Source organism: Scomber japonicus, chromosome 8 (assembly GCF_027409825.1).
Source record: "Scomber japonicus isolate fScoJap1 chromosome 8, fScoJap1.pri, whole genome shotgun sequence".
Taxonomy (NCBI): domain Eukaryota; kingdom Metazoa; phylum Chordata; class Actinopteri; order Scombriformes; family Scombridae; genus Scomber; species Scomber japonicus.
Window position 1 is genome coordinate 15,011,745 of NC_070585.1, and position 18,319 is coordinate 15,030,063.

General features: G+C 41.8%; 1 protein-coding gene across 1 annotated transcript in view; it reads right to left on the minus strand.

Annotated features, from left to right (window-relative positions):
* Positions 1-18,319, minus strand: part of LOC128362719 (A disintegrin and metalloproteinase with thrombospondin motifs 2-like) — a 106,560-nt gene that overhangs the window by 22,515 nt on the left and 65,726 nt on the right. The window contains exon 4 of the mRNA XM_053323563.1: positions 4,876-5,081. Coding sequence (XP_053179538.1) covers positions 4,876-5,081 — 206 coding nt within the window. The remainder of the gene's footprint in view (positions 1-4,875; positions 5,082-18,319) is intronic.

The window sequence follows — 18,319 nt, forward strand, 5'->3', positions numbered from 1 at the left end:
TGTGCACACATTCACCGTACACCCAACACACACACATGCACACACCCCTCTCTCATTAGCAGGGACTATTCATATCCATGGAGAGTGTGATTAACACTTTGCAGCACCCCTGTAAAGGTCTCCATTAATGGGTGAGACAGACACGTAAGACAGACAGATCACCATTGGCTATTAAATCTATCACGTTCTTGTTTGCCACAGGAAGATTACAGCACAATGGCCTCCACTTGGCATTTGCACACAGCATATTTTACAGTATTTACCACAACACTGTTGCTAAAACACTCTTTTATTTAAGAGCCCATTTCAGTAAAATGCTTTTCTCCTCTGTCATGTTTTTTTAAATAAACCACATTCATTATATCAAAAGATAAAAAGTGCATACTGTAATTGTGGAATCGAATTACAAATCTGCATAGTTCCAATAATGTTTTTTTATGTGCAAATTAATGTACACACATTCTCTGCCACACAAAATGTGATGAAATTATATAGAGCCACATTTAGTATATTGTGGGCACAACAAAATGCATTGGTCATTTCTAACAGATTATATGCTTTGGTACTATATTTATTACGTTTGCTTACACTTTAGTTGTTAACATTAACTACTAAACAAAGCAGCTCAATATTACGGTACTTTCCAAATTCCATTCAGCTGTTAGCAAAAAGCATTGATGAGGGTTAGAATGTTGATGCCCCACTCCCACCCAACCACCAACAGACACACATACACACACACACACACACACACACACACACACCTGCATGCAGTTCCATACTTGCTCGTATTAGAATTAGAATAAAACAAGAAACAATAAAAAAAATGGTCCATATATACTACGAGTGATGTTGCAGCACTGAGTCCGGACGGAGTGGAGGGACAGACAGCTGCTGAGTGCCAGGAGCTCTGGAGGAGAAGTGGGAGCAAAGCCAGAGCATCGGGACGAATAACACCCTCTAGTCACATCGGATTCTGTTCTGATCCGGAGCTGTGTACTGGCGGGAGGAGAGCTCATTCTCTTAATTTTGTTTTAACTTTGAACAGCAGCAACACTGAGTGCTCTGTTCGTGTTTGTCTGTGTGTTTATTATCACTTTTAGCAAAGCAGCAGCAACAACGAGTGCTCAGTCCAACTCTGTGGCTACTGGCTAGGTGAGCTAGGGTTTACATCAGTCTATATGTTTCAACCTATGCCAGGTCACAAAGGACAAGTTTGTCAGTCACTTCTATAACTCACAGGTAAGCTCTACAAAGGTTTGCTTGCCACTAGGAAACTGGTTGTCACTTCATTGAAATACATGTGGAGTAAAAAGTAAAAGCTCTTTATCTGATAAATTCCATTCCCGATCATTGTTGTCTGTCACATGACACAGTGTTAGTTGGGTCTAAAAACTACAAGTTTAAAAATGAAATGAAAAAGGAAGATAATATGTGGATAAGCAGTTACTATAAAAAAGTGAGTTTACTAGACCTCTGTAGCTGGCTCCTCATCACTGCTTGAGGCTAGCAGCTCAAGGCTAATTCATTAGTACACACTCCAATCTCTGACCGAGCTGTCGACAATCAAGCATTTTGGGTTATGTAGGTGCTAGGTGTTGACAAAGAAGTTGAATGTGTGGAATAAAAAATACAATATCTAGAGTTCTGCTGCATCAATTTTGATAAAGGTTTATTGTGAGTAGGGCTGGGTATCGTTTAAAAAATGATGATAGCGGTACTCATCCAAATACCTTAAAGTGATACTGATACCGATACGGTACTTCATTCGTTACCCATCATACGATAATAAAATAATCTAATTGCATAAAATACCACCACAGACAGGTTGTAGCTGATGTAACAGTGGGCCGATCACATGTCACATTAAATCAAAAAATGCTTGTGTTGATTGGCTGTGAGCCATACAGTCCATACAAATAGTCATATTCTCTAGCTCTGGGTGCAAAAAGGATCAATTGCAGGTATCGTTTGATGGGAGATGTCTCGATACTACTTATCTTACCTTAAAGGTATTGTGTACCGATACCCAGCTCTAATTTTGAGTCTGACAATGTTACAGAATTGTAAAGAGAATGATGACAATAATGATGAAGCCACTCCCCAACAGTGCAAGGTTTTAATATCTGTTTAGCCTCAAGATCTTCCACTTTGGCCCTCTGTCTCCCTCTCAAAGAAATCATTACTCAAATGAAATCTTATTCCTATGTTTTTTTAATTTTTTCATGCAGGTCTGGTCCGCATATTGCAGTTCATTTCCCTAGTACCTGTTTGTAGAAAAAAATGGGCACTTCTTTGTCATGCAGTTTCTTCTGTTCTCCATCCTGAGCATGATTTTTTTAAAAACAATACACATAGTTTGTGCATATCCTTCTTATCCATCGATTGTTAGTGAATAATGAAGTCACATGGTTAGACCCATTCTTAGTCTATTGATGCAATTGAGCAAAAAGACAATATGGAGGCAAACACATGGGAAAGGAGTGGGAAGCAGAATTACGAATGCACACATTCAACTCAACATACACATTGACACACACACACACACACACACACACACACACACACACACACACACACACACACACACACACTCCGGTTGAACTTGGCAGACAGGATTTAGGGGTCTTCTGTGAGAGTGCTTTGATGTCCTTAAGACAGCAGTGCCGCCCCCTATCCTCCATGCACATACACACTCACTCACACACAGACATGCCAATTGATCATATTGTCCACCTTGACCCTTGACTCAAGTCTGCACTCAAATACAATGAAAATGAATCAAGTAAACTATGAGAAACAACACATACAATGCAGTTTTACAGAGTAACCTTCTGCATTAAACCAACAACACTTCCTTTATCTCTTGAAGGTGGCTGCGTAGTGTAACAGCTGCTCTAACATAAGATAGCAGTGTGTGGAACTTCACACACTCATTTAGGTGTGTTGAAGGTATAAACATGCATACATACAGAAAGATGGAGATCAGATACTCCAAAGTAAGTCTGAAAGTAAGGAGAGAAATTAGAGGGATTTAAGGAAAGTAAAACAGGTGGAGATGAGTATTGTTTGTTTTCAATGCTGTCTTGATATTACATCAGACAGCATTAGATTCATATCTGAAATATACTGTATGTACACAATGTACTGCAGACTTGCCTTTGTTTCCTTTAAATCATACAGATGATATGGAAATAGTAATATATAATTCAATACATTATTAAAGTAAACATCTTAAAATGCTACTATCTAATAAAAAGCCCAGCAAAATGCAATAAATTGAAGAAAAGGATTTCCTCTTTTGCCTGTGTGGTTAAGCAGCTACACTACGGTGACAGTAACTCAAAATGTTGTTCTGTGTATGAACAACTTCAAAAGGAACCTGTGGCAAATAAATATTCTTAAATCTCTCTCTGTATATCTTCTACTAAAGTACATCTTGTTGTCACTCACATTATACTTAGAAAGTTTTTTAACATCGTTGAGGATTTATTGCCATAAACTACCCGAGTCAGGGAAGGGTAACAATGCAAAAGGGCTCAGTGTAGAGCGAGTTAGTGCTGCTTAGAGACTGGGAGAGCGAGAGAAAGACAGAGAGGGAAAGAAATAAAACGCAGAGAGAGAGCAAGAGAGCACACCCATCCTGAAGTGAGCAAAGCAAACTTTCAAGAAGAAAGTCGCCCAGATGCCACGCGTGGGAGGCAGCCCTTATTTATTTATTTCTGTTTATCTGGCTGTCAGTAATTTATTCCGAATGCATGTTTAAAATACTCCTTCTAACTCTGTCTCTCCATCTCTTCCCCACAGATTAGAGGGGGGCTGCGACAGAGCTGCGTACTCCCTTCTCCTATATTGTCTAACAAATATCTAAAAGGGGAGGCAGAGAGCACAGTGGCTCTTGTTCTTTCTCAAGCGCTGAGCTGAGACAAAGAGGTGTGGCAGGATTTGTTGCTGTATGCTTGCACCTGCTTAACAGTCGGAGATTGGTTCCTTACACAGTGGGTTGTAATAGAAGCAAAAGCAAACAGGAGCACGCACACAGACACACATGAATGCGGGCATGCACGCGTACAAATGCGTGCAAACAGCACTCTCACCACAGGTTTAATTTGCAAAGATTAAAGTCTGCAGTGTGTTCAGTGTCACACTAACACACAAGCTTATGTACACACACACACACACACACACACACATACACATGCAAAAACACCTGGGAGTATGAGTGCTTGGCTAAGTGTTGTTGTGGCCTGGAGCATACTGCCTGCTGCCTCTGCATCTCTCTCTCACTCCCTTGCGCACACACACACACACACAGACACACACACACAGACACACACACACACACACACACACACACACACAAACACACTCAAAATGAATGATGACATGACACAAAGCTTGATGAAATGATATGTCGGGGAGCAGAGGGCTCACCTAACACACACACATGCACTCACAAATGAAATCTCATCATATTCAGATAGAGAAGAAAGGATTACCCTAGGCTGATTGCTGGATGAGAATATGTAGGAAAGGAATTGAATCCTCATTCAGTTGGTGTGTGAGTGTTACCCTCTTTCTTTGACCTCTCTCTGACTTATTTCCCATTTAACTTAAATGGAACTATTTTCCTCATTCACTGTAATGATTTCATTTTTTAAAGTAAGACAAGCACTTTGATCATTTGGGAACCTGTGAATAATGAGTGTTCATGAATAATCATTTATATGTTTCTTTAATATGTATGTGTGTAATGTGACATCCTAGAATAACCTCAAATGTTGTCAATTTATGTGGCAATGCTGGATTCAGCCAGACATTCTTATATTTGACATATATCCATCTACTGTGCCTGTGTGAGTCAGTAAAACTTACAATGTTCATGAGTGTGAGCAGGTACTTCTGGACATGCTCCTTCCCGTGAAACTGGACCACTGAGTCATCGACACCCAGCAGCACCTCGATGTTATAGGCTCTGTCCAGGCTCTGTCTGCGTGTTCGCCCCGCTCGTGTGTGGTTGATACTCTGTTTCACACCGCGGTACAGAGACTCCAGGTCCATAAGACCACCGAGATCTGCACCTGGAGACAAAAAACACAAATACACATTTTTTTAAAGCTAACATATGCAATGAAAGATTTAATGTTAAATGAACTGGCAAATATACTTGCATACAAAATATAAGCAAAAAACACTTAAACTCCCTTATTCTTTATTGGAAATGAATTATTGTCTGTGTAAAAATCTCATTAAACTGCATCCAACTAATGTTATTATTTACAAAGAGAGGGTATTTGAATGAAATAAGCTTGTAATCTATGATAAACAGCAACCATCTTGAAGTTTGGACAAGGACCTTGGCAGCCAGCACTATTTTGTGGCTTATTTATTGTCACAAACCAATGTCTTAGCAGCCAAGTTAACTCAAATTAATGCAGCAGTCAGGCTAAATCATAGACTTTGATCCCACAGTGGCGCATCGTGCAGTAACCAATTTCATCGGAAAGAAACAACTCACAGATTACCTTTAACCTTTATCTATAAAAAGCATAAATTAAATGTGTCTTGACATTTACCAAACAGGTGTTGTACTGTGGTGTATGTTCTTGTTTATTTGCTGTTACCTCATTAAGCAGCAATCTCTTGTAAACCTGTCTGTTTGCCTTCTTTTAGATCTACCCTGCTAGTGTGTGTGTGTGTGTGTCTGCTTCTCTCTGCAGCGTTACGGTGCTTTGAACACTTTTGTTGTGTGTCCGTGCTATACTTTCACCTCCATATGCACACATGTACTCATCTGAACACTTGCATGTTGATGTCTGTGTGTCTGTCTTCTGTTTGCTTTCCAAGACACCAGTTGATAGAATCGAGCATGTGTGTCCCCTGTAACCGGTGGTAACGGTGTGGCTATCCTTCACAGATCCTCTCCTAATCAACCAAATATTTCTACTCCCATCTGAATAAAAGCAGCAGATGGTGCTTGCTAAACACATGGATTAAGACAGCTCCCTCACACAGGGGCTGCCCACCCTGCACTTTTCTTGGCTTGCTACATGCTGGAGAAAAATGCAAATTATACAAGAAACTCAATTTGAGGTTATTGGGAACTGTGCAACCTATAGCAGATCTGATATGTTCATATCACTAATCACATCTCTGTTTTTGCATGTCAGACTATACACTGTACTGTTCTTTGGACATTTTGGATTTTATAATTCTGTCTCCTACAGTAGATTATGTTACATTTTGAGTGTCTGGTCTGATCCTGTTTCTTTTTCCTTAAGATAGAGATAAATCGTCCTGTCTCCAGAGCCAAGGCCATTCTCCCTTCACTCGCTGTCCTTCATCTTCATCATCTTCATCATCACCATCATCATCCTCTCACTCTTTTTCTCTCTCTCTCTCTCTCTCTCTCTCTCTCTCTCCCTCTATCGTTTCCATCCTCCTGGTATGTAGACACAGCATAGCCTTGCCTGTATGGAAGCCATGGAAGGCCATCTTGTAGTCTTGAACATGTGGTCTCAGTGGATTCAACAAAGCACTACCCTCTCTGACTCCAGCCAAGGCCTCCCACAACCAAGGATGACACACAATGCTGCTCTTGGAGTAGTGTGTGTGTGTGTGTGTGTGTGTGTGTGTGTGTGTGTGTGTGTGTGTGTGTGTGTGTGTGTGTGTGCATGTGTGCATGTAGCTGTACACACTCTGTGTGTACAAACATTTCCAATTGGGCTATAAATCACTGCTGCATTTATTTGGAGGTGCTGGGTATTGAGTTGATTCAACACGTGGCATGAAGGGACAGTTGGAGCGCCAGTGTTTTGGCACATACAGTTACAGCAAGTGTTGAGTGGAGGGAAAAGAACAAGATGCAAAAAGAAGATAGGGAAGATGAGGATAGAGAGAAAGAGATCTGCCACCTTGTCTCCCAATCAGCAAGGGGCATCCCGCTTTCCCACTCCCTCTTATGCAACGTTTCCAAGGCAACGGGCTCATGGGTAAAACAACGACCGCATGGCTAATATTGGCTTCTGAGTCGCTAGCAGAATGAATCTGGAAGTCTGAATATGATCCCATATCTGCCCACATTCCTGTGAGTGACAGAATACTGTACCCACACAGAAAGAGAAACAGGAGGTGGGTGGAGGGGGAGGGGAGGGGGAGATCGACATTAATATAGAGAAAGACAAGACACCATGAGAGGAAAATTTAAAGACTTTTGCAGCACATACTTTGGTGCTGTTTCATAGCTCGTCTCTCTCTCTCACACACACACACACACACACACACACACTGAACATCTCTGGTCCTTGTTAGTGGAGGAAGCTGGATTTAAGGCGGTGTACTTCACAACAACCCTTGGCTCTTCCTAGTTATAGCTGCCTTTAACGAGCCTGATGTCATAACCACACCATCTGCTTTTAAAGACAGGTCCAGATATTTTTACCTTCTGCTTATATAATGTTGAGACAAAACACAGAAAAACATGGTTGTGTTCTCACTTTAAAGCATGCGCCTTTGCAAAAATTGCTGTGGCTTGAAAACAGAGAACGAGACAATGCAGAGACATTGCATAACATAGGGCCACAGCTGTATGTTAAGTGGAGGGACTAAGGTAGAGATAACTCAAAGTGACACCGGCAGAGTGGAAAAAGAGGAGTTACTACAACAAATTTTGAAAGGTGTTTGACCAGGTGGCGAACTCTAACTATTGAACTCTACTCTACTTACTCTAACTCTTTCATCACACCTCTGTCCTTGCTTACACTTACTACAACACTGTTTTTCTCTCGCTTCAGCTGTTTTGGAGCAAGTTTTTCCGAGAAAATTGTGGAGGAATAAGGTGCAAGAGAGATTGAGGGAGGCGGCGAGGGAGGTGAGAGGTAGAGCTGAGGGGTGTGATGGATGAGAGAGAGAGATGAGAAGAGACCAGAAGGACCTTGGGTGTTGTGAGTTCCGCTTCAAGCTTCTGCAGTGATGGAGAATATCACTCACTTGTAGAACATCCGTGTGTCTGTGTAACTGCGGGCGAAGCGCCAGTGTGCGCTGCTGCCTTTCTTACAGCAATACCTTACATTAGCCTCTGAAACCAAACCGTTATCACTCTCACTCTGGGATTGTTCATTACAATGTTCTCTTTTTCTTTTCCCCAAGAAAAGATTGTTCTCAGTCCCAAACCTCCTCCACCCACACCTCTTACCTGCATGCACACACACAAAACACACAACCTCTCATCCCACCTGCAACTTTCTTTTCCTTTTCTTTCACTACCCACCCTTTCTCCTCATTTACATTTCCACACTCTGGTTTCTATATCCCTACAGTATATAAACTGCAACCCACCTCTACCATCACCCTCTTCTACATGCACACTATCCTACACACACCATCCCCTTTCTCCAAGTATTCTTATTCAGGTGGGGTATAGAGCATGGCCTTATTAGGAGACAAAGGTTCTTTGTCTTTCAACCTTTGCAAAATGTCAAGAATGTCTGGTTGCCCACTGAATACGAGTTAGGGGGAGGAAGGGAGGGCATCGAAAGAGTAAGGGGAGACTACAGACCACAACAAGAGAGAGAGGGGATGTGATGATAATTCAGGTCAAGCCACATCTTACTAGTGAGCAGTGGTCTTTGGTTTAAGGTGACTGTTTGGCAGTCAGGCGTGGCACATCGCTCCGCTCCGCATTCAGAGGCTCTACTGTAATATGACTGGCCCGACCTTATGGCGGCTACTCTGACCAGCCTCAACGTAGGCATGCATGACAGTGTGTGTGTGTGTGTGTGTGTGTGTGTGTGTGTGTGTGTGTGTGTGTGTGTGTGTGTGTGTGTGTGTGTGTGTGTGTGTGTGCAAGCATCTGCATTTGGATCAGTTTGCGTGTTACAGTATGTTACACCGGCCACATATTTACAACACTAAGCCTCATGAATAGGGATTTATGTAGCAAAGCAGATTCAGTAAATGCAGTATTTACATAGTAATTACAATATAATGAATTATTCAGTATTATACTGTAAATACACACTCACATGCGGACATACAGTAGCAACATAAACATACAGGGTTGGTTGGCTGGTGATACCAGCTGTGTTATAGTGCTTGTAAACTTTTACAACATACTAATGGAAACAAAATGAAACAGTCATAGCTAAGTAGATATAGACACTATTTTGACTGATTGGCCATTAATAGAGTCCCAAAACCTAACATATATTCTTGCACAAACCACAGTTATGTCTCTAAAGCTGGTGTTAAACCAGGTTAAGGCTGATAAATTACTCAAGATCTAATGTTAGCTGCTCTATGTTGTATTCATTTGTTTTGGGATTTGGCCGAAGTTACCTACACTACCAGTCAAAAGTTTGGAAACACTTTCTCATTCAATTTAATGGGAATGTGTGTCCAAACTTTTGACTGAGACTGTATGTCTAGATAAATCACTTAAATTCAAGGTGGCATTCCCGGCAGTGGAAGAAAAAAACAATCCAGGCTTTAGAAATTGCTCTATTTGTTGTAGGGTTGTAGAAGATATTAGACATTCTGCTTGTGTGTTTCAGTTATTACAGTAAAAGGTGTACTTTTTATCCCAAACAGAGCCAAGTTATTTATAATGAAACAGTAATGTATTGTATTAATAACATGGCAATTGCTTAAGATTTGAGGGCTTCTGCCTACAAACACAGTCTAATCAAAATCTTCCATGTAAAGGCAAATTTCTTGGGTAATTTTCCTAAAGTAGCGGTTGTTTTGAGTGGCAGCAGGCAGGAGGGGAGATGGTGAGATCAAGGCTCCACAGGCACGTGAACTAATTTACTTACAGACACGTCTTAATCACATAGCTCAGGGTATGGACATTTTGTCTCTTTGGTGACAGCTTTATGAGTTGTCAAGGTGATGAGTGGCTCGGACAGAAGACTGCTAACGTGGTTGCTAGCATCTGGGCAGGTAGTAACATGCCTCGCTGTCTAACACAGTGTCCCCGTACTGAATGCTCATTATTTCTAAGCTGCCAGATGACAGCTGTGAAGGCTAAAGAGTGCGGTACACATAGTGAACTACGCTTCCCATAATCATACTGCTGTTAATTATTTAGGATGGCAATCAGCAATCTAATTTTACATGGACAGCTCCCAAAAGACCATAATAATTATTCATACATCAAGCACTGAACTTTGCCCATTTATTAATAACCGCTTTAGGTTAGGCTGTTTATTTTTAACAGTGATTCTATGATGCTGATGAGATGTTTTGAGTGGTCGAACCTTAGTGGCGACTTCTACATCCCAAGATCCATAATATTTAGGCTGATGTATTATCTCTACCTGTGCTCCCTGAAGTTGAGTAGAGGACCGTTTTTTAATATTGCATGAAGCAGCCTTTATAATCAGCAGGCTAGAGGGCCACCTATCCTCACCGCAGCTCGGCGTGTCTGTGTGGATTTCTGGTGGTTCAGGAGACAAGGCAACCTTTAGCTCTCCCCTCTTACATAACTGTCTGTCTGTCAGGAACACACGAGGCTGTTGGCTGCTGGGGAGGTGCTGTGGTGCACACCGATTCCCCCTGTGTCCTGCTGTGCTACGGTTTCATTAGCCTAGCTGTGCCATTCGTTCATAAACTCTATAATGTATGCAGAGATACACATTCATAATGCAAAGCCACCACATGAAATAAGCTCTACTGAGGTTTGAAACTGACAAAATTCACTCTCATGATTGCAAATGTTGTCACAAATGAGCCCAAATGGAGTGGTGATATTTCTCATAAGCAGCTGAGTGAGTGTTTCTTGTCACATCAATAATTACAGCAAGGAGGAAAAGCCCCTGTAAACATTGAAAACACATCTCAAAACACAGTAATCTAATCATTGCCACCCACAGAGGCAATATTGTTTGCAAAAATCAATCATGTCCCCAAACTCTCTTCGCTCTGTGGTCAGCTCTAAGGAGCTTGATGTAAACTGGGGAGTCTTAGTGTCCAATAAGACACCAAAGCCAGGCTGATATAGGGCTTACTGCAGGTCTCATCCAGTCTGAAACTGACCTGTCTGCCTGCCTGTCCTTCCCTGTGTCTGTCTATATCAGCCTCAGAAACCCAGACATTTATTAAGGTCTCTTATGAAATCAAATAATTGGAAAACATCTCTACCTATGACAGGGCAGTGAAGATAAACACATAACAGCACCAGTATGCAGACAACAGGACATGCAGACAAGCCATATTCTTCTTCTCTTGTTAACGTATTATCAAGCCCCACTGCCTGTGTGTATACTTTAAGAAAACTTGTTCAGCTATAGATCAATCTTACTGGGAAACGGTGTGTGCATCAAGAGGGAGATAAAGAGACAGAGGCTGACAGTGAGGCGCAAGGTCCGGCTCCCAGAGTACCCATAAATCTCAGCAGAGACAGCCTGCCACTGACTTGAAGGGTTTGTGGCCTGCTTGCCACCTCTCTCCCCAAGGCTGCAGCGGTTCTCTCCTTCTTCCACCTTATTGTCTCCTCTACCAAATCAATCTTGTCTTGCTAAATACGAGGTTTATACACAGTTCATTTCCATTAGCAAATATATATGTTTAGGAAATGTAATATGAGGAAATCCATTTGTATCTGCAAAATATTATTCATTGTCATCATACCTTTTTTGCCTACATCGGCTCATGGCAATATGATTAACAGTTTTATGGTTGGCAACTCAAACACCAAGTGATTTCTCTAACAATAACATGGGAACGTAACGTGGGAAAAAAAGAAGCTTGTTTCTGCTCAAAATCAGGTGTCCACATCTGCTAAGATCTAAAAGTTCAATTCAGCAGAATCCCCTGGCCCCTCCCTAACCGTGACATACTGTGAGGCAAGAATCTGATTTGTTTGTTAACCCCCCACCCTCCCAACTGTGATAGCACTTGTCACACCAACTAGACCGTAAATAACAAAACACTGGCTGATTGTATCCCCAGTTGTGTCTCCCATATATTTGGATTTATTCCTCTTCTGTGGCAGTCAACATGATACATGACCCACCAATAACTAAAATATTCAGAATTAAAGAAGGTTTTTAGGGTATAACGTTAATTTAACTAAACAGCAGGATTGTGTTGACACTTTCTAAAGAAAGATGTACCAGGAGAGCCCTCTTAGAAGCAGCGTTATCTGAGCTACAACACAGATAACCACACAGCGACTCTGTCAATGGCTCATAAATGTACTTCTAGTGACTGTCAAAGCTCCGCGGGACTCCCTGTGTTCCCAGCAGAGACACAGAGAGCCTGACAATAGCTTTTTGTGACTGGTCAGCCCCGACTAGCTGCGGCAGCCAGAAAGAATCCTCACAACCCATTGCATCATCACACACTACATACATCCATGTTTGATGTAGTGCAACATGTCCGCTATTCCTTTTACCGAGCAGTTCTGAAACAGCGTGTATTAATAAGTTATGTAAAAAGCATTATGAAATCAACAAATATTAAGTCTTGTCTCTGTTCCTCCTTTCTCTTCTTCTTCTTGCTCATGTCCTTCTTTCTCCTTCCTTCACCCACATTGCCATGCGATGTCATGCCCTGTCCTGGCTGTGAAGTACTCAGAGAGCAGCCAACGCAGCCACTTGAGACAACCACCTCCATAGTTATTATGACAGGCCAGCCAGCCAAACATCTGTCAAGCTGAGCACTGTAGGGATGGAGGGATTGAAAGAGAGGGGTGGCAGAGGGAGTGAAAGATAAAAGTGAAGAAGGAGAAGAAACACAAAAAAGGCAATGGATTAAGGAAGAGGAGAGATAATACTGGTTGAATTGGGAATTTGGTTATAATCATCCTCTGACAAAGTGTGAACATTTACTGTACACATTATTGGCTTGTAAGTTGTTTATTATTATTCATTTTTATTATGAACTCAGTTTTTACAATGGCACGTATAATTGGTCGAGTAAAAGTCTGCATCATTCATTGTTGTTTTTATTGATCATAGACACTCTAGTTGTCCTGTAAATGTTTAACTGCTTTGATGAATCACTCTAGACCACATTTGATTGTAGACACACTTTTGTTAGCACCATGGCTATGGCTTCTTCTTGTGTCAAAAAAGCTCAAAGGTAAAATCATTTAAAGCGACTCTTACCTTTCTTGCATTTCACACAGCACTTTATAAAAACTTGAACAGCAACAACCCCTCCTCCCTCCTATGTCTCAACCCCGCACTCCCTTCCCCTCCACCCCCCACTCCCGCTCCCCCTCCGCCTCCGCTTCCGCGAATGTGCACTACAATAGTGAAGATATAGTTATAGAGTTATATAGTTTTCTTTTCCCCTGTGGGGGCGGCTGGAGGTGGAAGCCATGGCCCGCTTTTGTCGCTCATTGCCAGTCGCTACTGTCTGTTTACGGCTATCTCTGTGGATCATGGATGTATTATAATGCCGTGGATCCACATTTGGACTGAATGATATGATTGGTCAGAGTTTTCACAGAACCATATGAGAATGGAATAATGATGAGTTTCTACGCCTGATGGATCTCTCTAACATTTTAGAGTGTTACCTTATTAATAGCATTTTAACCTAAACAAAAAATGTGTAAAAATGTAACAAAGGTAAGGGTAGCTTTAAGCTGCAACCTGTTTTGGTCAAAGTTTTCTGAAGTAGGCAACAAGCATCAAAACACACCAAATACATATAGTATACATATTGTCCTATAGACAGGACTCTTTTCTTGCTGATATTTTTGCTGTTGGCAAAGCGCATGTAGCAGCATATTGGTGGTGATTCAAACGGCTAACCTGCAGTGAAACTTAAGTGTCTAATGCATTTTCCCTTTACAGGAAGGATGTCATAGCTTTTACCTGGTAAAAGATACTTTGGGCTGTGTAAGCTTTATTTTAACTTAACTTGTCTGTTGATAAGTTGTGCTCTTGAGTCCTTTTCCTGTTTTACTGAGGCCTCACTCATTAATTTTGTGGTGTTAACACCTGGATGACAAGGCAACCACAGGTGGACCAGTAAATACTTGTCCCGCAGGTAAAGCAGGTGGAAACAGCCAGATTGAATCAACACAACAGGTCACTGTTGGTGTGAACAGCCTACATAAAGACAAATGACCAAACAGGTCACAGGTGTCTCAGTTCATAGACCAGCTGACCTCCATGCACTTCCCCTTGCTTCCTGTCAGTCTTTACATTCCTCTGCTCCCCTGCTTCCTTCATTTCCTCCTTTCTTCATTAAATACATATTTGAAAGTGCTTTAGAAAGGGTAGATATGGATTAAGAGTGGGCGAGAGAAAGGGAAAGTCTATCTAAAGGTGTGAGACAATATGTATGCAAATGTTCTCTCCAAGCAGCTCACAAGCAGAGGAGCATCAAAGCTTGCCTGCCTGCCTGCCATGGGGTGGCAGGATGAGGATTTATCATCCAATATCACCTCATCATAAATGATAATGATAAACACATAAGCTAGGCTGTAACATAGTTATTCACCATCTCTGACCCAGCTACCTAAACAGAGTAGTAAATCAACAGAGATTACATTGTGATGTTGTAAACAATCCAGGCGTGGAATGGTTGAATACACTGAAGCTTTGGACACAGGCAGATGAATAAAAATAAAAGTGTTTTGGCATTTAAAAACTGGCATGCTCCTACACCAAGAAATATTACTGCCTAGTCGGCCCACAGATGCACAGACGGAGTTCTTTTCAATTGCATAGTGCTCGAGCCAGACGGGAGAGAATTAATAAGGCACTACAGTGTATCGGTGTTACTAAATTGGCAGTGTTTCATAACAAAGTCTTTCAGAGCAGTTATCAATTAGAAACAATTAAAAAAGCCATTCATCATTCTTACAAAGCTGGCTCCGTACGGGGAGCAGCGCTGACAGAGGAGCTGATAAAATGTAATCAAAACCATAATCAGTTAGCACTCTTTAACAGAGGCTAATCTTGACAGAGCTGAGGTATGTGTATGTAAAGATCACACCTGCAACTAGCTTCACTGGTCAGAACATTGTGCACGTCTATCAAACAAACACATGGCCACTGAAGCAGGATCTGTGCAGAAAATGCGACAACAAGGGAGAAAAATAGGATTAGAAGAGATTTAAAGTCAAGCTGTGAAGAAACTTAAAACATGCTTGAGACTTCACACAAACAAGTCCATCCTTAGGGCCTTGGCAGTCGTGGGTACGGCATGTGTCTCCTTCAGTACGAAGCCATGTGCCCGTCTATCTGTGTGCATTCTGTTGATTGACATACAGTTTCCTGCACCGCTACTTTCCTGGAAACCCCTAGCCAAGGCTTCCCATATTAAAGTCCAGATTATCATTGCTTTGTTGGTAACCAAGCATGATAAGATCTTAATGCAAAGATGCACTGGGGGAAAGCATGCTGGACACATCCAACTTCCCCAGCTTTCAGTCCCCCAGAGGCGACCCTGATGGCACAAGGTGAGGCTACACCACCCCCACCACCTCCCAGGCATATGGCTAATCAATGCAGCCTCTTCCGTGCAAAGGTAACTCTATACTCGAGGAGGGAGGATAGGGGAGCTACCAGCGCGGCCTCCCCTGTCTCTCTATCCTAATGAAGCTCCCAGGTAATCAAATCACTGTACACACAGGCAGATGGCCAATATGGGAACAGTCACCATGGGCTCTTCAACGGTATCATGTCAAAGTTTTTAAAACTTACCAATGAGTTGTTTCTTCTCTTTCTGCAAATATTTAGCAATAACCAAATATGATTGAACATATGTCCTTTACAGTATTGGACCCCATTTTGAAATTTGCCACAGAGACAGCAGAAGAAACTGCATGCCTTCATTATAAAATGTTGACTTGAGCTAAATATGGCTGAAGATGCATTTTTGTTTGCTGGAATAGAATTGCAAAATGGAAGGAGATATTTCAGGCATCCAGGTTTTTCCAGGAGTAAACATCTTGTTCATTCTCTGCATAGATCAGTGGTTCTAAGATATTCTTCTAATTTGTCAAACACGGGTGTAACAAATACAATCTGTAACGGTAGCACAGCATTGCAATAACTGCAGGAACAGATCCATCATAGATGTTATTAGTTCCACCTGCGATTTGGATGAGAAAACGCCTGCTGTGAAAAAGATCTATGAATTTGATTTATTTAGGAACGATAAAGAAACTCTGAAGTGCTCTGTTGCTAGTAATGCGATCACAATTCGGTTACAGCTCATATGTGCTGTAAAAATCTGATGGGCAGTGTCCATGATATTGAGCTTGAAGTACAGTCTATTAAATAAATACTTTACCCCTCCCTTTGCATCAATCAGTGTAACTTCAAAAGAGAAGGAAGAGCTGCAAAGAACCGCATCACTCCCTAAAGTTTTGTAACAATGAAAATGATGGACTGACAAATATCCTGCTGTGTGTGGGATAAAAGATAGAAAGTGATTCTGACTGACTAATTTGTATGGATAGGCTTTTCTTACAAAACTATTATCTGCTTTATTTTTGGATAAACCATCCCATTCATACTAGTTATTCCCAAACAGTATTCACTGTTAAGTAATTAGCTATCAATCAATGTTAATGTTGAGCCAAAAAAAAAAAAACATATAACAATCAACCCTGGCCTTTCCACAGGACAACTGTTGGTAGCTATACAGACAACCGGCTCAGATGTGTGAAATAGGCTTCTGTATGTCCTCCAGCTAGATTTAATAAAGAGAGGATATTATAAAGGAATATTTTCCCTGCTCTCCCTATCTAGGAGCTGGCAGTAAGACCTGTCTCATTCTCCTCGCTCTGCAGAGCAAGTAATACCCACTGATCCCAGACACAGGAAGAGGCTGTGGGGATGAGAGAGAGAAAGAGAGAGAGAAGAGCATGAGCTAATGTCATTATTTACCGTTTTTATACTAAGTCTTTCCTTCAACCATTCACACCCTAACACCTTAGACCCCATCATGCTGGTTTGTGGGTATGAGGAAAAAGTGTGTACAGTATGTGTGTGTGCGCTGTCACCAGAGTATGCCCAGTGTGAAGGACTAGACACAGACCAAAGAGTCACAATCCCCAACAGTGTTCATTTAGAGGGGTTCACGCTGGCAGCATGGACACACACTCAAACACACACGCACACAGGAAACTCCCAGGCCCATCCTGTTCAGTGTGATGTAATGAGATATCTGCCCAATCTTTCCTGTTCCAGCCTCTTCATCTTCCACAGAACAGAAACAACTGATGGAGGAGAGGAGAGGAGAGGAGAGGAGAGGAGAGGAGAGGAGAGGAGAGGAGAGGAGAGGAGAGGGGGGTTGGTGGTAACTTAAAGACCAGAAGCAAAAAGCAGATTCCTCTGTTTTTATCTTCCTCCTCCTCTCTGTTTAAGGGAGTAATATGTCTCCATCTCTGTCTATCCTATTGTAATGGAGTAGGTCTCACTACGCTGCCTGAGGAAATTGCCTTATAGTCCCTCTGCCCCTCTTCTATATGTGGACACACACACAAACAGACCACACACATACATATATACACACACGCACACACACACACACACACAGACCCACACACACACACACACACACACAGACCCACACACACACACACACACAGACACAAACACACACGCACACTCACACTCACACACACACACACACACACACACACACACACACACACACACACACACATGGCAGTGGCCCCAGTGACACTGCTTAAATATTAATGACCTGATTCTCTCTCATTAATAATAGCTGCAGCACTGATTACTCTGTGAATACCAGTGTGTGTGTGTGTGTGTGTGTGTGTGTGTGTGTGTGTGTGTGTGTGTGTGTGTGTGTGTGTGTGTGTGTTTGTGTGTGTGTGTGTGTGTGTGTTTATGTGAGTGTGTGGATGTTACACATATGGAAGAGTGCCTACTCACAATGTGTGAGCCAAGTATTTGTTCTGCCTGTCACTGGCATATTATTCTGTGAATCTCTCCAAAAGGATTACTGACATTGCATTACAGAAGTAAATTAAATATTATTGAATTACATAACAGTAGGAATGTTAAAGGTTAATATGTGGTGATGAATTCATTTTCAGTCTGTATCAGTGTGTGTGTGTTTTATGTGTGTGAGAGAGAAAAGAGGAGGGGATAGAGGGCGTATGGATAATATAATAACATGAACAGACACACACAAACACACATGAAAAAGAATTAAACATGGATAAGCAATACGCACACACACACACGCACATATACACACACACACACACACACATGCAGATGCATGGACTTACAAATATACAGAAACACTCGCTCAGTTAAGCCATGCATGAGGCGTGTGAGATACAGCTGGCTTAAGCTAGCTTAGTGCTAGACACAAC